The sequence below is a fragment of the Cyprinus carpio genome, unplaced genomic scaffold (assembly GCF_018340385.1).
Source record: "Cyprinus carpio isolate SPL01 unplaced genomic scaffold, ASM1834038v1 S000006749, whole genome shotgun sequence".
Lineage (NCBI taxonomy): Eukaryota > Metazoa > Chordata > Actinopteri > Cypriniformes > Cyprinidae > Cyprinus > Cyprinus carpio.
The window spans coordinates 28,208-51,778 of NW_024879348.1; the positions used below are offsets into that span (position 1 = coordinate 28,208).

General features: G+C 35.9%; 1 protein-coding gene across 3 annotated transcripts in view; it reads right to left on the reverse strand.

Annotated features, from left to right (window-relative positions):
• Nucleotides 1-23,571, reverse strand: part of LOC109085862 (chromosomal protein D1-like) — a 166,714-nt gene that overhangs the window by 6,579 nt on the left and 136,564 nt on the right. The window contains exons 1-2 of one of the 3 annotated variants that reach the window (XM_042755810.1): nt 14,986-15,008; nt 530-1,066 (exon numbers count right to left, since the gene is read on the reverse strand). In XM_042755810.1, coding sequence (XP_042611744.1) covers nt 530-997 — 468 coding nt within the window. In that variant the 5' untranslated portion in view covers nt 998-1,066; nt 14,986-15,008. Of the gene's footprint in view, nt 1-529; nt 1,067-2,089; nt 2,248-14,985; nt 15,009-23,571 lie in introns of those variants that run through there. The other 2 variants (XM_042755809.1, XM_042755811.1) reach the window with 2 other exon arrangements.

Genomic DNA, 23,571 nt, shown 5'->3' on the forward strand with positions numbered 1-23,571 from the left:
ATTGAGGCCTCCCTCTCTTTCGTGGAGGACAATTGGCGACATCAAGTCTGATTTCAACGCTAGCTAGTTTGTCTCTGCCACTTTGCGAACTAGATTTAGCGCCATACTTGTGTCTTCCTCTACCCCTTTTTACCTTGGGACCTTCGATTATGGGATTTATGCTTGGTCTTCCACGGGGCTTTGACTGTCTCCGCTTGCCACCTTGGTGGAACCTGCGGGCCGACCCCTCTTTTTCTTCACCGAGCCCGCCGGCCTCCCTCTCTTTCGTGGAGGGCCACTGGCAGCATCAACACTGATTTCGACGCCAGCTTCTTTGGCTCCGCCGCTTTGTGAACCTGATTTGGCGCCGTACTTGCGTGGTCTTCCTCTGGCTTTTTTTACCTTGGGACCTTCGGCGACGGGATGAATGCGTGGTCTTCCGAGCGGCTTTCACATTCCCCTCTAAAGCTCAAAACTCAAAGTCTCTAAGACTCCCCCACACCCCCTAACGCGATATCTCTATCCCTACCGGCCAACCTTACATTTTTATCTTTTTAGGTCGGCCACGTTTCTTCACATCGGTCTTTGTGTCTTTGTCAGTGAACTTTTTATTGGGTGACCCTGGTGGTCTTCCTCTGCCTCTTTTAGCCTTGGATCCTTCGGCGACGGGATGAATGCGTGGTCTTCCGAGCGGCTTTGACAGTCTCCGCTTGCGCTGTAAACTCATCCTGTGAAGTCTCTCTGATTCTTCCTCAGGCGTGAGCGGGATCTTTCTCGGCCTGCCAGGCATTTTTATCTTCTTTGGTCGACCACGTTTCTTCACCTTGGTCTTTATGACTGTGTCAGGAGAAAAGAAGTCCACCTTTTTAGATGGCCTGGCATTGTGTGTCGGCGCTTTCCCCTCGGTAGTGAACTTCTTATTGAGGGACCCTCGTGGTCTGCCTCGTCCACGTTTGGGTGGATGGGTGCTGCCGTTGGGCAGAGGGCTCTCGGTTCCTTCTTTATTCTCAACCTCCATCACGTTGCAGCTTCTCGCTCACAACTTCAGGCGTATCAGTGCCACACTCTTCAGTTCGGTGCTGAGAATCTGAAAACAACAAGATGAGACGGAGAAAAAGGGTTGAGATGAAGATACAAGACATTATTTGAATTAAGCACTTGAATTGACACTTCATACCGTTTTCCCTCCAAAACAGTTTTTGTGCAAACGTACAACAATGACGATCAAAGCTTTTTGCATACCTTGTATTGCCAAGGGGAGTAAAATATAAAAAGTTATTCTTATTTTTTACAACTTTAATGACTTTTTATATTATTAAAAAAACAATATGAAATGTCAAATAAAATGTAAATACGTTTACTGCGGACAAAGAAAAAGGAATAAATTAATATAAAACAGACTAGGTGAAACAAAATCTATTATTATTATTTACAATATATTATTTCATATAATTTTTTGGCACTTAGGACTATTCTTTAATCACATAATACTAACTATTTAACACCTTCACTGAATCCATTTATATAGTTCATTCACAACTGATAAAATTATGCGAAGGGTATTAATATTATAGTTTATAGATGATAAAAGTCGTTTGCAAAAAGAAAAAAAAAATAGTAAAAAATACGAAAGTAAATTAAAATTGAGTTGCATTAGTGTTTTTTTTATTATTATTATTTATAATTGTGTCGTGTGAGCAGTTTATTTTAAAACAGACCGAATCGACTGAAGCGCTGTTTGCAGACTCAGACAATAGAAAAACCCTTCTCAGTATTGCAAACTACTACATCTTTATCACAGCATGAAAAATACTGCATCGTTTTACAGCGAGATCTTACATATTACAAAATATTGTCTTTAAATTTAAAATTAATTAAAAATATACACGATTTCATGCAGTATAACAGGCATAAAAGAGCGGATGCTGTAGACTGGCTGCCATTATGAACAGAAGCCCGCGAGCTTTTATAGTTGCAGGTAAAATGTGAGGCACTGGCCATTTTTGTTAGCTGCCTGCTAACCCGACGAAGACAACTTCTCAGTGGAAAAAGAGACTACTTTCAAATAGTTCGATAATAAAAAGCTGCAAATATTCGAAACCCAACGCACCTTTCTCGCGAAGCACTCGCACAAAAGCAGAGATGACGGACAGTGGACGCCTGGGTGGGCGACTGTGATTATTTGAAAGGCAAAATGCCAGTTCTTCCTCGCTCGGCGTCGACGGTTCGTGGCACAGCGCCGCCTACTGCGGAGGAGTGTGCGAACACGAACGTGAAGAATGAACGTATGGGTAAAATTAAAGAACTAAAGCAGTTATGTGCGAATGTAATGTAATAGTCAAACCACGTACGCTGTATCATTTCATAGCCGCAGAAAACATGAGTACAATCATTTCCAGAAATATGCATTCTAAAAAAATGAAAACACTGAAAAAGTTTCTTGAGCATTTTTTTTTTTATTATTTAAAGACCTATAGCATTTCTTTAATAACACACATAAAGTGCCAAATCCGTCCTCTGTAATATTCCGTGTATCATCCGATCATTCAGGTATGAACCAAAAATTAAATGTTTGCATTCCATGGAGGAATAGCCTACACTCAAGAAATTGACTTTTTTTTTTTTTTAACAAATGGAAAATGAGATTTTGGCTCGACATCTCTTATTTTGGTTGTGGTTTACAAATCGGTTTATGGCTTCCATATTTTATTTCCTGTGGGTGGCACTGAAACGTCCCTTTATTTGATTGGTCAAACAGCCACCAAAATTCCCTTGATCTTTTCATATAAGTCATCGTACTATAAAAACATCCTGTACGTTTCGTAGCTCAAAACTTTTATTGAAGTCAGTCTGTGAAAATGACAGCTTGTGGAATGTACCATGATGTAATAGTGTGGATAAGCACAGCCTCAGAAGAAGATCAACACCTGGGCTGCGTTCAGCCCCGACAAAACGTTGCAAAACGTTTTTTAAACGGAAACGGTGGCGTGTTGAACACCCTGTTGTGATGACGCAAGCGTTGCAACTATGGCAGCTGAGAAGGCCATTCTCTGTGTTCTTTTTGAAGAATTTTCGGAGCCTGATGATATTGATATAAATACTTGTTTAATACTGCAAAGTACCCTCGATGTTACAGTCACTGCCCTTGCCGTCCAGAATGAAAGCACACATCTTACCAAATTCTGACTGAAAACACATCTATTTTATCTCCTGGTAGCTAATCAATTCTAATTTAAATTATTTTATTTGTAGTTCTTAATTTTTAAATACCTTGTATTAATTATCATTCTCATTTTTTTGTAAAGCACTTCATTACCACTGTGTATGAAATTTGGTATATAAATAAACTTGCCTTGCAATGAAGTAAAAAATATAAACAACTACATCATCATGGTGATATGCTATATTTTACTATAAAACTCTTACGGCAAACATGTCTTCTAATGTCTTCAATTGTTGCATATACCGAGCTGCAGCGGACACATTTGTAAACTACTTTACTAGGACCCATTGTACGAGGTGTCTCTTTAATACCGCGTGGTTTATATACATGCTGCCGCTGATTGGTCCGACATTTCTGACACACCCACCAAACAAGAGAAAACGCATCTCAAACCCGTTGCACACCGTTGCACACCGTTTCCAGGAAACGTGTCGTTCAACCCGGAAAACGTAGCAAAACGTTGCGCACCGGTGTGAGCTTGAACGTGCCCCAGCTTCTACACTGCTGACTGTTTAGCCCCGCCCACCGATTCGCACGTGTAGTGTTTAGGAGAGAGGTGACCAAACAATAAAGATGTCTCAGAAAGACAACAAGACACTGTGTAGTGCCAAGGCGTGGGAAAAGTATTTGCATTGCCTTCCTTCTGAGCAAAACATTTGGAAAGAGTGGATGAACTTTATTTTTAATGAAGTTGCAGACTGCATCAGTAAGAACTCGGTCTTTTGCTCACTTTATTTTACCACGGATTCGTTTACAAATGATGCACAATTCAACACAGGACTTTCTGCAATGTAGTACTCTGTGAGCAGTAGAAAAGGCTTTTATACTGAAAGAGACTGAAATAGGGTTGTAAACAAGGAAGTTATTTTTACTTTCAAAAACATCTTGTCTGATGCAGGCAATAAATGCATTTAGCAGCGCTGTCATCAGAAATCACCCTTAATAGATGAAAGGATAGTACGACATTTATTGACTGACAAGCCTCCTGTCCCCATACTTGGAGAAATCGGAACAGAGGCGTTGTGTGCGCTGTGTGAACATGATGCAGTTCTAGAATAAATGTGAATGTGCATTAATTTATCCCACACGCAAAAAAAAAAAAAAAAAAAAAAAAAAAAAAAAACAGATTTAGTATTCATTATAATGAATTAAAACTCAGAATATGACGCAAACCTGCAATAATTAAATGTTAAATAACACAAATATATCTTGTGCCATTTTATTAACCAGTGCCTTTGATGATCCAGTTCAACCATACTAATAAGCAAAAATGACTTTTGATAAATTAACAATTGTGCTTCATTGTTGCATTCTGCTGTACAGATGTGAATTTACTTTTTCTTCAGCCTGAGGTTTATTCATTACACTTTTTGGTGTGAAAGAAATTTTCCATTTGCTATAAATAGGACTTCTTATATTAAAAACAATCAAGCCCTGCTCATATTTAAAAAGTAACTTGGAAGAAATGCAAAAGTAATGTAATGCATTACTTTCCATAAAAAGTAACTAAGTAACGTAATCAGTTACTTTTTTTAGGGAGTAATGCAATATTGTAATGCATTACTTTTAAAAGTAACTTTCCCCAAAACTGGAAACGAAGGCTGGGGCTCAGCTGCTAAACTGTAAATTTGAGATTTGCATCTTTGGCTGAAAGTAGTAGTCCTGCACAAAAGAGTACTTTTAAAGACACTCCCTTGTTGTTTCTTATGTATTTACACTCATGCCGAACTGCTGTATAAATGCAGTATCACACTCATAGCCATGCGATATGGCTGTATATCGACACACTGTGCTTTTAATGCACAAAAAGTCTGAAAGCAGGCAGTAATTTGCACTGTTCTTGATAGATTGCGCTGGTCATTACGGAAATGAGCTGTCTGCTTTCTTAAATGTGCACATTGTCAGTAAATCACACGCATAATTTTTCCCTCCCATCGGCACTTTGAATTGCACATTAACATTAATTTGCCCTGTTTAGTAAATCTGGCCCTTTATCTGTTGAGATGTAGGCCTAATTTTAAAAAAAGTGTAATTAAGAATTGCAAGTATAGCCTATTTTGACATACTATATTGTAAATTTACATGTTTAAGTTTATTAGTTTTAAAATACTCACACAATTATGAAAAAACATATTAAAAAACTTTACCAAAGAATAATAGGATGTTACGTTATTATTATCAATAAAATGAACTTTGTAAAGAAGGCAGTTTCACCCCAAAACTGTTTGTATGTAGTATGTAATACATATGCTGTTTTGCACATTAAGTATGCACTGAAAATAAAAATATGGGCCAATATTTTTTTGCAAGTGAAAGCCAATATCACATCTAGGAAACACTAATAAAGAATTGACTTACCTGTGTGTGAACTATGTGATGTCAGAATGATTAAATCATTATTTTTAAAGTGAGAGACAACTTAAATGCATTAAGCATTTTAGAAAAATAAAACTACATAGGCAATAAAAGTGTAACATTTAATTCAATAAAAGACAAGCAGGCTATAATTTGATTGCCTTTATTGTATGTTACCCATTAAAATGTATGATGATGATTGTGGGAATGCAAATTGGCTGATATTCTATCAAATAACGTGACTAAACTTGTATCCTGTTAAGACAGTAAGTCCATCCAGCACATCAGAGTAGAAAAGCACAGTGGATTTTCAAAGATTTATAAAGTGAAAATAACTAGTCTATAGTCTCTGATGGGTGCTTAACTTCCCTATTATAGTGAGATTTTTTCAAGAGCTAGGAAACTTCCTTCAAGCACCAAGTAAAGAAAAATGTGAGGTTGCAGGCTTTAATAGTCCTCATCTCACTCAGAAAGCCTTTTTTAAATGATTTCTTCAGCATTTTATATAACCATCTTTCCAAACACCATGTGCAATTGTAGATTTTCTCTGCCTTATCCATTAAAACAAGACATTTGGTAAGGAACCAATTGTGTTACACAAAACATGGGCAAATATTCAAACCACTTCACGCTTGATAATGGTGAGGGGCTTTCAAAATGAAAATATGCTCTAGAAAAAAAAGGCTATTTGGCACCCTGCAACAGTTTGTCTGAAGGAGACCATTTAGGAGACCACTTGCTGATTTCAATCCTCAATCTCATCAGTTCTTTGCATTGTTGTGAAACAGTTTTCTGGTATAGCTTTTAAATGAATCCACTGCACACCAGATGGTGGAGGTTGATGTTCCGTATCTGATGTCTCAAAGCACCAGCAGAAAGGAGTGGAACAGTCACTCTGTGCCTACACAGATCCAGGGGACTTTTAGAACAGATCCTCTGCTTTGTGTATAACTTAATCATAACTGTTTGGTTTCATGGCTTGAGGCGCTGGGTAGAACAAAAGACATATGGTTGAAAGAAAATGTGACGCACAATATATAATACGGTCAAGAATTATCCACAAGTTTGCTTTGATTTTCAAGGCACTGTACAATATTTTAGATCAGATTTAGTCATTTCAGGTTATGCAAAAATGCGAAATGAATGCATTGGATAAATGATTCAATAAGATCACCATCAAGAACGCATAAGAAAAATATACTGAAATATGCTCCATATGACACTAAGTACAAACATAATGATATACATATGAATCATGTAATGAATCATACAGCCTACATATTTTACAGATATAGTACCATACTGTAACTAATTTAAAAAATAAACAACGCATATACATTCTCTTCATATTCAACGCTGTCTCACGCTGTAAAATATAATTATGTTCTCTGCAGAAAAAGAATACAAACACCATGTCTCATATGAGCCGCTCCGGGGCAACATCCATCACCACAGCGTTTGGCAATAATGAGCACAAGATGGCAGGCTAGCCCGTAAAATGGTTTCATGGAACAGATTCGCATCGAAGCCTCGGGAGAAATGTATAGGGGTCATGAACCCAGGCTGGCTTTGGATTGGTCGCACCATGTGGTCAGGGCACAAAGTCAGCCAATAGGTACCGTCCCCGACAGCTGCGTCAAAGTGGTCTGAAGCTGATATCACAGATGTCTGGAAATCTGTGGTGCTGTTTCAGGTAACGTGGAGTAGAAGTAGCCTAGCGAGTTTCAAAGCACAGTCAAACAGTCACTCGTGCTAATGGTGTGCCTGTGATAATGTCAATCATGACACAAGACAGGTTCAGAGGAAAGATGAACCAGAGGGGAATCTGAATCTGACTCTTCGGAGGGAAATATATGTATATATTTAACAGTTACCCAGGATTATGTGTCATTCAAATCATAAAATCATGCCAAAATCAGACTCGTCTGTGTCAAAATGTTGCCGAGAGACCATGATGCATGTGTTTTTAATGACTGATGTCATCATATACAGCTGTGTTCCCAAGGACCTCACCTGTGACCTTTGAAGACATCACAGGTTAAGGGTCTCAGGGACACAGACATACACTGGTTCAAGTTTTCAGATGAACTCCAAAGCGAGGCTGAAATTCTCACTTTGGGTCCATCTGAATAGAGTAACTTGAAAGGTGATTAAAAGAATCTGGGCAGAGTTTTTCCTAAAACTGCATGTCAGAGACAAAGAAGATTTTTTTATTGCAGAGTCATGATTACATATAGCTACAGAGACAATTAAGGCCACAGATTTATGACACAGATTTTTATTATTTTTATGCAATAATAAACGTATAATTGACTATATCTTATGCTATAGTAAACATTAAATATATTGAATTAAATAGTCATTTCTATATATTATATAGAATATATAATATAGAATATAGAATATTATATATTATATATTATTATATATATAATTTTTTTTCTTCAAATAAATGCTGCTCTTTTTATCACGGTTTCCAAAAATATTAGACAGGACAGCTGTTTTCTCTTTTTACCCTTGATAATAAGAATTCTTTCTTTAATTAATAATAATGATTCAATAATAATAGTAATACTAGGAAATCATTTTTTAACCGTGTTTTTGATCGAATAAATGCAGGCTTGGTGAGCACTTCAAAACGATTAAAAAATTTTACAGACCCGAAGCTTTTAAATGGTAATGTATATAGACAGATAGATAGATATACATTCACACACACACACACACACACACACACAAAACATATTTTGTATATACCGCATACTAATCTTGGATGACGACACTTCTTAACCTTCCTCCTTACCTTTGTCAGATTTGCCAAAAAAAAAAAAAAAAAGAAAATGCATCACTCTCACAATGACGGTTTCTTCTCCAAATTGCGTGACGTCTCTAAATCTCATGAGGTTGCGACCTGTAGCAAACAGAAGCAAGTTTTAACACATAACACTCATTTCAACCCTCAGGAATTAACAGCATGCCTTAACGAGCACTGAAATTAAGATTTAGCATGAGCGCCATAAACAATTGCGCAGTTAGTTCTGTCCGGGCCCCTGGTGGCAGACACCGAGTACGACACATGAACCGAATGAACCCAAAAACAGATATGCACTGCCAGCAAACTGTCTCTGCCCTCTCTCTGTCTCTCTCTCTGGCTGCCCTCCTTTTCTGCGAAGCCACAAACACAGAGGCGTCGGTGTGCATGTGAGCGACACACATAGGTGGTATATCTATAAAGTGTGACGCGTATAACAAACCGCCCGGCCTTTCCACGATAGATCGTACGACAAATGCGGCACGTCGTGGGTCGAAGATGTATAGAAAGCATGCGGTACCAGAAAACAGCAAACACCGCTCTCTCTCGCTCTCTCTTTCTTCCTCTCGGTCTCATAGTGCCCCAGTTTTAAGGCTGCCTATCTCTTTCGAAACAAGAGTGGAGAGGGAAACAGCAGACAAAAAGGCAGATTTAGAACAGCATGCAAGTGTTACAAATGTTAAAAACGCCAAACACAGAAGTCTTCCGCAGTCTTTTGTTCACGATCCCTGCTCGTCCCAACCTAATTTACCAAATTTATGGCAAAACACGCATTCACGGATACGCACGCTACACCTCATATGTTATACACTTAAAGAGTTGTCACGAAATCCGCTATAGTGTCTCCAGACGTTCGCTTCCTTAGAGCCATACGGTAAACTAGTTTCCTCCATCCCTGTCTGACTTCTATCTCGCCCTGCGCTCTCCTCTCGTCTTCTCCCTCCTCGCCTGGTGATGATGCTCTGACACTCGTGGCGATCAGAGGCGGCGCAGCTCATGAGATAGGTGCGCTTTGAGCAGCCCACCATTATCTGATGCCGTCCCCTCTTCCCTTCCCTTTTCTCTCTGTTTCTCCCTCCCTTCCTCTCATTACTCCTTCCTCCCGCCCCGACAGAAACCATGTCTAATCCCCCCCAACATCATAAATCAGTGTCACCTAAACACTAACGCACCCAACCAGCGTGCACCATGGATGTTCAGACCCAGTGCTGCTCCATGTCGTCACTGTCCCTGCCTCAGTGTCTCGCTCTGCTCCCTCTAACCAACCGACACCCCCCCCCTCGTCTTCTTCTCCTCCTCTCCTGCGTTTTGTCAGAAGAATATCTGCCATTCTCTCTCTCTCTCTCTCTCTTTCTCCCCCCCACAGCAATGTCTGGCACTCGAACGCAAGAACAGTCATAACACCTTGTGATTGATCTCAAGGCTTGGAAGGGTGTCTGTGTGTGTGAAATGGAACAGATGAGACAATATGGGATAGATGGGGAGATTGTGAATTAAAGATCATTTCTGAGAGAGAGAGAGAACGAGATTCCTCTCCCAGACAACAAAAGCTCGGGGGTGATTACCCTGCAGTAATGAAAAGTGTCACCAGCCATCATGCTGCATTCTACCAAACTCCTTCCTTTGATTGAAAGATTTGATCTAATGGCAAGTTGGAATGACTCACTTAAGCCCGTATGAGGAAACTCTGTGCATGCATGTTAGGCTTCACCATTTCAATTCAGACTAGCATGTCATATGATACATTCAGAAGAGCTAGCAGGTTACATAATAATCTAAAGACTCTTTAATAATATACTGTGGGGAGTGTAAATCTGAGAACAAGCTGGATGTATGGGATTTAAACATGGAAATAAGTAGGAGATTTATTTAAAAAAAAAAAAAAAAAAATTAAGACAAGATATGACCTAAAATTAGTACATAAAAGCATTTAATATTCTGTACTTTTTCTATAGGTCACTAATCAAAAAGTACATTTGTAACACTGATCATGTAATAATAATAATGATAACAATAATATAATAAAAAGATTAAACTATCACATAAAAAAGAAAGTAAAAATTAGGAGGAAATAAATAATAATAATAATAATGTATTATTATTAATTCCTTATGGAAATCATTTATTGATCTATTTCTAGGTCATTAAATAAGTGCATTTGTAACAATGTTCATGTGACTCCTTTGTTCACAATATTTTTGTCTTTTTATGATGTATAATAATAATAATAGTTATAGTAGTAGTAAAAGAAAATTATCAAATTGCCAAATTAAAAGGAAGTCAAAACGAGGCAAAAATAAATAATGTTTATAATAATAATAATAATGTATTATTTGTATTATTAATATTAGTGCTTGAGATTTATTTTCTTATTTGTTTTATTGTTTTAATGCAATTATTAGTTATCTATGACATACATGGAAATAAAATTGTACTTGTGTAAAATGTATTATTATTATTATAATATGAGATCAATTTTCTGTATATAAATGTAAAAAGATTTGACAGAAGGAGGTCTGTAATACTTCGAGAAAGCTATAAGTTGATTCTTAATGGCAAATGCTCAGTTTCTGTTTGATCTCCAGAAGTACATGAGGCTGCTATCTTTATTTCATGGACATGAAGCTCCACAAACACTTGTCATGTGACAGTCAAAGGCAGCAGAAAATCTACAGTAGAAATGAAATACCTGTGATTTATATTGTACATTTTTATTTCAAATACAGTTTCTTATCTATTGAGAAAGAAGCTTTTTCTACCCAGATAATGCAGTTACGACATCTATCTGCAGGGGCTAACTCAGTGAAGCTAACCAGTCAACTCATCGCCCGTCAATTTTCACCTTAAATCCACAGTGAGTATATAATCACCGGGATCTGAACACCATCAGCCTGTGCACGATAAATATTCATGATGCACATTGTGAATTCACCAAACACACACTGATGATGGAGCTGAATAAACAAACAAACAAAGAAGTTACACAACCAATCAGGACCGTACTGAAAAGGGGAACAAACAATTAGATGGATTAATCAAAAGATAACGAGCCAAAACAGCAGAGACAGATGAAGTGTTTGGAAGAACAGTCAAGTGAGCAAGAATCAGGCAACAAGATTATGACAGAAAGTGCAGAATACCATGACGTACTTTTATGCAGTAAAATAAAGATGGGGATCAAGGTGTAGCTCTGTTTGCATTATGATGTTAGATATTTAGAAAAATGAAGAGACATCTTTGAGACACCTGTTCTAGCACACAATCAAATTATTACATCAAGATCTATGGCGCATTCGTTTACAAATAATTTGCACTAAAAGATCAAAAATCTGGGATTTTCCATGAAATCATATCTTTTCTTGAGGCTACGCATGGGAGGTTTTTATTTGCGCAGGTTTGTTTATGTTTCTTTGTTCTCGAGTCTGTCTCCATCCAGTCTCTCCTGAGTGTGATTTCTCTGTTTCTCGTAATGTGAGGCTGAACGTCTTGGTGTGTGTTTACGTGTCTGGAAAAGAACAACGACAGGCACAGATTGCTGATATGTGCTCTTTTTATCTCTTAGAGGAGAAGGGCAACGCAATGCGGATCCTGGCAGACTGTGTGAGCGGCCAGACAGAGGAGGAGGAGACTGTAATCATTCATAAGAGTGCTGGAGAGATGATTGAGAGGCTAATTGCAAACACACTGACCACACAACTTAAAACCCATCCTAATATCCTGCTATTATTATAATGTATGTCCTTGAGAAGAAAAGAATGGCGGTTTGCACCTGAAAACAGATTAAAATGAGCTAATTAGCAGATTATGGGTAATGGAAAATGGGTAATGAAGTGCTGCCTGGTTTTGACCAAAATACTGAGGAAAAATGAGAAGAATGAGTGCCACAGCAGTGCTATTTCTCCATGTACTGAACCATAAATACTTGTGTGAATTGATTTCCAATGATAAAATACCATCTCCTGTTGCAGTTTTATCAGCTATTGTGTGCTTATCTTGAGTAAAAAGGTGAGATGCATTACCAACATTATTTGTCATTTGAAAAGCAATTGAAAGCAATTCAGAAATATCTGTGTATTAAAACACAAATTGCTGATATATTATATTGTATTATATTATATTATATTACATTATGACTCTTAAAATCTTCTGTGGATCCTATAAGATTTAAAATTCTTCTTCAAGGAAACTTGTGTCTATTTGTTGATATTCATCAACATGTAGAATAAATTTTTTGTTCTGATTAATACTTTCTCAGCTGTTCAGTATTATCCCAATAATCAAAACAGCCACAAAAACCTATAATTTAATTTTGAAGTGACACAAAATATCCATCTTATTGTTTTCAGAAAAATAAATTATATTAAAATTTGGTGTTAATGTTTTATTAAAACATAATTAAACTTAATTAATTAAAAAATAAAACTTCATTAAGGGTTGTTCCACAATGAACCATGAAATACCATGAAAACCATGAAAAATTTGTATTGGCAGAATCTCAAACATTTATTATTTAATATCAAATTTTAGCAAATTACTTAAATATGCTGCTTACTCATATACTACTCATATGTTGATGTTTATTAGTAATTTACACAGAAAAAAAGAAATGTCTTTTTTAAATCTACAATTTTAGCATTTTTAGTTATTTCAAATTCTGCATCCTGTTTGCTTCAGGAACTGAACTGGAATTTAAAAGGCTTTCTCAATGCAATTTCCTGTATTATCCAATGCAACATAAAAAAAGTATACAAATTATCGTTTCATGCATCCCTGAGAATCGAACCAGTGACTTGACATTGCTAGTGCCATTCTCTATGCTTTGAAGTCGAACAACCCTATTAAGTACACAAAACACATTTATCCTCACACATTTATATTTAATTTCAATCTGTTATCTCCACCTTCCTGTTTTTAATTAGGAATTTACTAGACTTGACTGATTTGTTGGAGCCCTCTTGTGGACGGGGGCATTTGGGCACTCACCCAAACTGGCCATATGGCAGACGGGCAACTAACAGCCTGTGAATAATAGCGCAACAAACACTGAAACTACAAAAACAACAACAATGAAGGTGCTTCTGTGCTGATTCAGACCATATGGTTGCAGCCCAATTTTAAGGCAAGAACATTTGAAATGCTTGTCTTTATGCAGCTGATGGTCATTCATACTCACCTCGGCGTAATGGTGACACCGCAGGGAAAGCTAGAAGGTTGTACAGTTAACTCCAGGCTGATTATGATGCAAAACCATACAACCAACTACCTCAGCCTGCAGCGCACTGACACTCTCACGATCAGGTGTCAATAGATTTCATGTGTAATGTCTTCCCCTACTGGACAACTTATGTAAAGCAACACATCATCCAAATTATATTACTGTTACACACAAGCTCTCGTGCACAAGGGATTTTATGTTGGCATGAAAAAAAATCACACTGCAATACTCCTATTAAAAAAAGATGAATACTATTATTAAATGAGCAAACACAAAATAATGAACAGAAGGTTTAGCCTCTCAACCTCTTTTGGGATAGTTCACCCAAAAATGTACCATCATCATGTTGTTTCAAATCTATAAGACTTTTGTTCATCTTCGAAACACAAATGAAGCAAAACCTGAGATATTTCTGTCCCTCCACTGAAAGATCAAAAACTCGTAGACATGATAAAATAAACCATATGGATCAAGCGGTTTACTCCAAGTCTTCTGCTTATTGAATATGGTAAACGGAAACTTAAATGTGCTTTTTGATGTGCAGGAACTACTGAGGTTTGCTCTCGCATGTCAAGCAAGTACAACTGAGCTTTTGTTAACCATATTTGATGAGCTCTATGTATGTCCACTGACCAACCACTTTCAGTAGAAGGACCGAAATCTCTCAGGTTTCATTCATATCTTCATGTGTATTCTTATGGTGAGTAATTAGTGACAGAATTTTTATTTTGGGGCAAACTATGACTTTAAGGAGTGCTTTATGGGAATGTATTCATTTTTTATGTCCAGACATGTATGTCAAAGGACAAAAATGATTATTTAATAATAGTCATCAATATTGTTTTTACGAATTCTAACATTCATTCTGTATCCTCGAACTGCAAATCAATCTATGGAGACTTTCTAAGAGCTGGAATGGGTACTTCATATACAATTCAGGAGACCGAAATGAAATTTTTCATATAATGAAATATGAAAATACAAAAAAAAATAATAATCTGCATCGATCAAGTCATCATGAATAGTGCTGTTGTTCAAAGGCTGTACTTATTGCACTACTGGAAGCAACCCTTAAGAAAGTCTGATTTTAAAGCACTTGGAAATTGCACAAGCTTAACGAGGTGACTTCAATGACAATCAATTTCATATGCAGTTCAAACAAGAAAAATGCCCTTCATCGGTTTCATTTTGAACTCCTGTGTGTCTGAAACCCTGGAAAATGAATCCAGCTTGTGGATCAGTCTGTTTTTGCTTGACTCTAGAATGAAGATTCTCATTCTGGCATTTGTTACCTCAAACGTTTGTGTACCCACAAACAATTACCAGATCCTTGGCACCCGCCAGCCTTTCATTTAAATTATAGCTCACCCAAAATTGCATGAAATGTCAGTATTTACTCACCCACATGGTGTTCCAAACTCAGGATATTCATTCTGCACAAAACAAAAGGAGAAATGTATTAAATTCTACATTCAATTACTATAAATGAGGATTTATAAACTGACATCAGGCATTATATTCCAATCAATAATAGAGAATTTTACATCACTATTTAATGGAAATTTTTAAATCCTCCCTATAATTACCAATTTCATGAATGAATCATTCTTTTAATTTGAATCTTTTCCATGAACTTGTTGATCTGATTCACAAAACAAAATTGAAGGATTTGTGTGTGAATAATCATACTGATATGGTTCTTTGCCAAAGCAAAGACACAAAGCTGCTTAGGCTGAATCTCACAAAACCATATCAAAAACATGTCCAGGTCATATTCAAAACCAAAATCGACAGAAAAAAAATATTTTGAATACAGAAATGTAAGCATATTTTCATAACAATTAAAGCCAATAAATATTTAAATAAATAATAATAAATAAATAAAATGACTTATTATCATTAGGTTACGATAATGATAATGTTGATAACACCTTTACTTTATGAAATAAAAATATAGTATTAGGATAATAAAAATATCCCTATTGAGAATAAAAGTTAGGGAGGGTTCCTAACTGTCCTGAAAATATCTTAAAAAAAAAAAGGGGTATATTTTGGGTGAAATATTGTTGCCGCGCTTTCACAGAATTCATCTCTCAAACATTGAAATCATTAGTTCTACACATCAACTGATACGGTTTTTGAGTTCAAATCACTCAATGATCCATCTGCATCAGTTAACAGCTCACTGGAGGGGAAGATGAGCAGATTCTTACGATTTCTGAGTGAACCATTCGTTTAACAGGAAACAGTTAATGTTCACACTGCTCTTCTCACAGACAGAGACCCAGACAAATGCGGACACATATGTTGGACAGCTCTGTTCGTCTGACAATGACAGAGCTCTCCAGGGTGAGACGTGAATGCGGTCCAAACATTAACTGCATGGTCTATTCAGCTCCTTTCTCACTCCCTGTCCTTTTCAAAGCCAAACACATTCATTTTACTGACGCAAACTAAACTACAAACCTAACCGTCGACAACTTGGCCTCCTGCTCTTAATGTTACTGTTTAGGTCACTTTTGCGGTTTAATATCTATAAAGACTTTTGTCCTTCCCTCTCTGGCTCGGCTCCACCCTATCTTTCTTTTCTTTCTCTCACTGCCACATTCACAGTCCAATCACGTGCGAATGCGGCATGGTGGTGCCAGTGCCAGCTTTTTGCCAACCTGCATGTGTATGTGTGTGTCTTTGCCAGCACAAATCATAGGGACATAAGGTCACACACTTGTCATGATCTTAATTATGAGACCACACAGTGATGAAGCTGGAACGAATGTTCAGGAGTTCTAAAATCTTTTCATTTTGAGTTCTACATTTCCAAATGTCGATGTAGTTTGAATTTTGAATAAAAAAGGGAACTAAAAAGGATATACATTTTCATTTAGTGTAAATGTGTACACAACGTGAAAAAGATTCAAAGTTTATCGCATACGTTTAAGTTCAATTTTGGGCCAGTTAACAAACTCTCTCTCCATCTCTTTTACTAGCTCGTTCCTTTTATTTCTTCTGTCAATCTTCCTCTACTCTCCACCTCACCCAAAGCCATAAGCCTGTGTGTCTGTCTGACGATACCTTATTCAAAAAGCCAGCGAATGGCAGGTTGCTATGGGAACTCGCTGCTTGGCAACTTGCTGGCTTGGCGATGTGCCCATCGGTTGCCAGGGCAGTGTTGTCAGTGGCAGCTAAGTGCCGTGCCAGCTGTGTGCGTCTGGATGTGGATCTATAACATGTTCGGTTTGTTTTTGAACATAACTCTAAATTATATGTAAAGGGTAAATATGCATTGAAACAACGGATTTTTTGAGAGTAAAATTATGCCCAAAAATATATTCATAAAATCCATAAGTAGGTGAGAATTTCATGTTGAAATTGGAAGTGCTCTGTTTTTTTGTCAAAGCAAAGACAGATTTGTATGCGGTGAATCTCACAAAAACATGCCCACATCGTATCTAACACCAAAATAAAAAATAAATAAATAAATAAAATAAATAAATGAGGTATTTAAGCAAATTATTATGATTATTGGAGACATTTTGCACAATTACTTTATTTTCATTCATTTAAATGCAAAAAATCTTTTTTATGCAGGAAAGAAACATCATGGTATATTATTTGCAGAACTGTTTATGCAATAAAAATATTTGTATTACAGCACAGTAGTGGTGGGCGATATGACCAAAATCTTATATCACGATATAGCTATTAACAATATATATCACAATATAGTTATTTTTGCTTTAAATAAGCTCTTCATGATAACATAGAAATTTCACACCAAAAACTAATACTAGCTTCAATTCAAAAAACAATAATAACACTAACTCAATGAAGACACCTTTCACTTAAAGGTGCAGTAGGAGATCTTGGAAAATGCTTACTTTAGCTTTGATAGCACTGAAAGTGAACATCCCACCCTCCCTGCAAATCGCCGTCCAAAGCCACGCCTCCTGAACGCATATCAGACGATCAGAGACAACATTACTACAATACATCATGTGTTATCCACCGGTGAGAACACTTTATAGCACATTTAGTAAAATTACTACAATACCAGGAAGGAAGATCAGGTTGTTGGTGTTTGCCTGCCATTCTCGCTCTGTCTGCAGAGCATTTTCGTTCCGAGCATTTTGATTGGATGAACATTTCTTGGTCCTGCACCTTCCACAGAATATATGAATACATATATTCATGGACTTTCAAAAAGCATAACAAAAAATGTTTCTGGAGACAGTTACCTATTGCACCTTTAAGACCTAAATTTATGAGGATACTTTAAAAGATGGTCATTTTAAAGCAGCAAAAATAACTCAGTTCAATACTCCTGAGCACCCACCCCAACAGCACGCTATTAGAGTACTTAAAAGTATCATTATTGAAAATAATGGAAACTTTTATAAGTCAAACATCCTAAAAATTTGGAGTTTAATTGTAATGAAAATTGACAAAAAATAGACTTCATTTTCATATATTATATTATTTTTTTTCTCTCTGATCTTGTGGTGAAATATGACCATGTTTTATCAGATTTCTTGTCTCTAATATTCAAATCATTATTTCTAAACATCAAAGAAACATGAAATGCTGGAAATCCCCTTCAGTCATAATGTATGAGAGAGAGGTCAAGATATAAAAGCAAAGAATGAGAAAGAAGGTGATTTTCATTATTACCGTACATGCTGAAATTCCTTCCATCATTCCAGTCTTGGGGAAGGAATAACATGGAGGATTGCAAACTGTAGTTCCACAGCATTCCTGCCATCAGAAAAGACATGCATTATTAATGGATATCTGTATTAAAAGATTTACTGGATAAGGACTTGGCTACAACTTTTTTTTTTTTTTTTTTTTTTTTGCTTTACACAAAACATTAATGACATTTGTCATATCTTCACTAGGTTTGCCTCTTAAAAAGGCAATACAATGACAAATTGTTCTGAATGACACATTACAGCCACAGACTGATCAATCTGTCTGTCTAAAATTTGTATCAATGTTCACTAATTATGTATGTTAAATGCAGCAGGATTTACTTTGGATGCTATTATCGGTGTACATTGTCAGGTAACACTTTCATTGTATATAAGTGCTCCTTGACTAATGTAGAGAAACATAATCGGCAAGCAGAAATTTGAACTGAGGTCCACGTCTGTTGATGAAAAAGTCTATAGGTTAAGAGCTGCACTTATCCTGAATTAATAAAAATGCATACAGTATGTGACGCACACACACTATCCATTCTTACACTGAATAATACAAGCTAATAAATTCAGACTCTCATATATCTGAATAGAAAGAACGGCAGATGACATTGCTAAAAAAAATCAATGAACATCTTAGCTACATGAATAAAACAACACAAAAAAGTGAAAGTGCCAAATGAATACCTGTAATTTAATTCTAAAGCACATTTCACAATACAAAATACTTTTAAAGCAGCAATAAAAACCCTACAGTAAGCAAGTCAAAGGTGACAGTGACAAGGAAAAATTCTTTAAGATGTATGTAGAGAAAAGGCAAGTAACAGAAGATAGTATTTATCACAATATGAGTACCTTGGAAACACTATTGAAATGAGTCAATGTGATGTGTTGAAAGGTCATGACCAGCTTTTTTAGTATTTCAGAATGTTTTTATGAATTTCACATGGAAGAATATATGGGGCATTGTAACTATTATACCTACACCTATAAACCTGAATATTCTGTTGATACATTTTTACAGATTAATCTTGAGCAGTACTACTACATTTTTCCCAATTCAATTTTTTTAAGACTGAAGTAATTGCATCATGTTACTTTTATTTGCACCACAGTACTAAATGGTCACCATATTCGTTTACCATGCTATTTAATAGTGCTCCAAGACATTTCAACAATTCCATGGCATTTTAAGTATGAAAAATGTAAATTTTAAAAGAAGGGAAGAGAAATCCAAGAAAATAATAGAAATCCATTTTAGCTTGTTTAATAAAATATTGATCAATTTAATCAAATGCTATATGCTACAAAAAGCTATAACTATACCTCTCATGACTTCTTTTATTTTGTAATATTTACTGTATTTTATTTTTATTGTATTATATAGAAAACACCTTTGACACATACACACAAATACTCACTCAAAACGGCATTCTATTTTTATAATACTCACAAATTATACCAAAAAAATCGTCTTTTTTCTTATAAAAGAGGCTCTTTAGAGGTTTTCAAGGGACTGCGGCTTTAATTGTGTCACTTGTCAGGTCCTCCTCAATTCATACTTTCAGGACAGTGATCAATATGGCATCTTCGCCTCCAGTCTACATCATTACACAGCCTGATAGAAGGACCTGGAGCAAGCGAGTGTGTCTCTCTCTGTGTGTCTGCAAACTCTTTTTACTCCTAAATAGTGCTGCGTTTCGAATGAAAACGTATGTTTAAGGATGATTGTAATTAATGATAAAAACCTTTTATGTCTTTTGTATTTGAGTTGGAGTAATGTGCACTAAAGAAGTGACTGGTTTATGGCGTGCGAGGCTGAGTGTGTGTTGGCAGTGGTCTGAGCAGTCTGTGTGTCCTTGTGTTTGCACAATGCGGCAGAGGGCGGAGAGCTAAATCAATAAGAAACAAATGAATTCAGATCAATATTGAGTCGAGTGATGGATAAAAGGGGATGAAGGAGAGAGGGCAAGAGAAAATGGGAGAGAGGGAGAAAACGTACAAAGAGCCTCTTGGACTCTCTAAAGCACTAATGCAACATAAAGAACATTTAGACTGGACTTTTGAGTTTTATTTATTTTAAAAGTCTGCTTTACAAGTATTTATGTGCTTAAAGGTGGCGTTTCATATAAATAACTACCTAAATTTGTCATTTTTGTAATACATTTAATTCTCCAAAAAGGTAGGTAATGAGGAAGCCAGGATCTGAGCTGGTTACTCTCTTTGGTATCATACTTAAAAGAATTCACCATGGTAACCATAATTTTCCACAAAAATGCCCTAGTAACAACAGTTATCATTAGTACTGTAAAGCATATCCATAAGAAATGAATACTGTGACATCACCATGGGATCAGATGGTAATACCATGGTACTTTGATATGACAATACTGAATTGTCAGCATATATTCATTTAAAGTACTATGGCATTTAGGTAGCAATTCAGTAAATACTATGGTACTTAAAAGAAAAAAAAGATTTATGGTAATCTGTTTTATTTAAATTTAATGATTAATGTATTTCTCCAATTAAACACTGTTAATTTTTGCAAAGACTGAACATGATGCTTAACATTAAAATAAATTCCAAAAACGCTATTTCAATCTTTTTTCTTCTGATAGTCAGTAGGATTTTTTACGTTTTTGTCATGTTTTTATACTCTTAGGCTACAGTTATTTGATAAAAATACTATAAAAACAGTAATAATGTGAAATATTATTACAATTTAAAATATAAGTTTTCTATTTGAATATATTTTATAATGTAATTTATTCCTGTGATGCAAAGCAACATTATCCTTCAGAAATCATTCTAATATGCTGATTTGGTGGACAAGTAATATTTCTTATTATTGTCAGTGTTATGCTGCTTATTTTTGCGTATTTTAACCTGCAAACTTCCCATTTTTTTTAAAGATCATTTTTTCAGCATAATATTTTTGTTAAAACCATGACACATTTTTCGTCAGGATTCTTTGATGAATAGAAAGTTAGAAACAGCATTTCTTAGAAACAGAAATCTTTTGTAACAGTTAATCTGATCGATTTAATGTGTCCTTGAAGAATAAAAGTATTCACTTTTTGAATGGCAGTGTATTGCAGAAAATGGGAATTTCACAGCAAAGGTCTTAAATTATGGTCTGTATGTAAAGAAATCCTTGTAAAACCACAAAGCCCAAATCCACATCTGCTCCCCTCCCTTTCTCTTTTACACCCATCACTTAGCAAAACCACCTCGTCTGTTTGAGAAGATCACCACAGACTCTTAAACATGATTTCAGCCTTGTTCAAGTCATCACACAGTCAGCCATAAAACACATATCTATAAGTCTCAATTTAACTTAACACAAGTCACTATCAGAGGCAATTTCACTGAGGTACATTGTATGTATTTTCCCATGAACTCAGATGAAGAAAATGAATGGATCGCTCAAAAAGCCTGGTCACAAATCAAGAAAGAATTTATTTCTTTATTTTCTTGCTGCACTAAGTGATACATGCGATGAGATGTGGGTATGCGTGTGTTTAAGAGGACATTAAAGGAAGGAGGCAGAAAAGGATGAAGGGCTGGAAATCTATAGTAATTGAACTATTTTGCAATCAACATTCAGTTAAACGAGTGACTCATGCAGCTGAGGGCGAAAGAGATAGAGTGAGAGAGAGAGAGAACAATGCAGGGCAAAGAGAGAGACGAGAAAAGGACAAGTATATAGTGACAGCAGATTTGATAGCAGCCTGTGTTTTTAAATGTCTTAGAGCCTTGAACCTGAACTTAATTATACTCATCTTCTTGGTCTATGTGTCTTATTTCTATGGCAATTTCAAAGTTTTGTGTATTAAAGGGATAGTTCACCCCTACTATCCCTTTAAAGACTGCTGTACTGTTTAGCTGTGTGGAATCAACTGTTCTGAATCCACTTTCGCAAGTTAGAAATTACAGCAACAATGTAGTTTATGTTTGACCTCGACACCTAACAGTGTTATTAAGGTAACAATAAAAAGCATGTTTACAGCATACAATTCCCACTTCAACATCTATCTGTTTTCTTTTTATTTATTATATAATTCAGCAACAACAACAACAACAACAACAACAAAAACCTTGCTACATGTACTGCGTTAAGCTAACAGAGACTTGTCATAGCACTTGCATATCATTGCTCTTTTGTTGATTTTGATTGCTTCCATTGTCCTCATTTGTAAGTCGCTTTGGATAAATGTTAATGTAAAGGTAACATCTCTCATAACAGTCATGAATACTTTAGTAGAGAAGATAGATAGTACTGTAAACAACAATCTAACTGGTAGATTCATTAAAAAATATTTATAAAAAATAATTATAAGAAGAAAATGTGTTCACTATAGGTTCTTTTCCTCGTTTTGATCATGCATTTTACTTACTTTATGTAACTGCCATTTCTTCCAGCTGAATAAGAACTGTGATCTGAAAAGAAAGAAAGTAGGGAGAGAAAAAATCTGACTCATATATCAACTCAAGGTCCATTAAATGTACATTCAAGCAATACAGCAACAAGCCTCAACACAAAATTTCACAACTAAATTGTGAAATTGAATCAGTATTAACGCAATTGGATGAATACGATTAAAATTAAGCAGCCCGAATCTGAATCAAAAACATCAGTTAGGAATAACTAACCTGTTCACACAAACATTTTTGGATAGGTCCCCCCATCATGCAAAACTAGGGTTGCAAAGGGCCAGAACATTTCCAGTAAATTAAGTTGGGTAAGATAAGCTGGAGAATTTTGGAAATATGCAAAGCTGGAAACATCATGGGAATTCACAGGAATTCATTTGAAATTTGGGGTATTTAAATTTAGATTTAAAAAAAAAATAATTTTTGACATTTATTTTTTTAAAGTAGAAATGAACTCTTTCACTGAACAAGCTGAAAAAAGTTGAATATGTTGAATAAAATAAACATGTAAACCTATTCGCTTCAACTATATTTGCAATAATTCCCATTAATTCTTAATAATTCCCAAATATTCCTGTTAATTCCTATAATTTTCCTATTTCCATTATATCCCATGGAAAATTCCTGAAATCTTGCAAACCTATTCAAAATAATGGTCGAGTTTTTCGAATGGATGGATGGATGATTGGATGAAAGGACAGATGAACAGATGAACAGATGAACAGAATAATAGAATGATACAATGACAGACAGAGATAGATAGATAGATAGATAGATAGACAGACAGACAGACAGACAGACAGAAAGATAGATAGATAGATAGACAGACAGACAGACAGACAGACAGACAGAC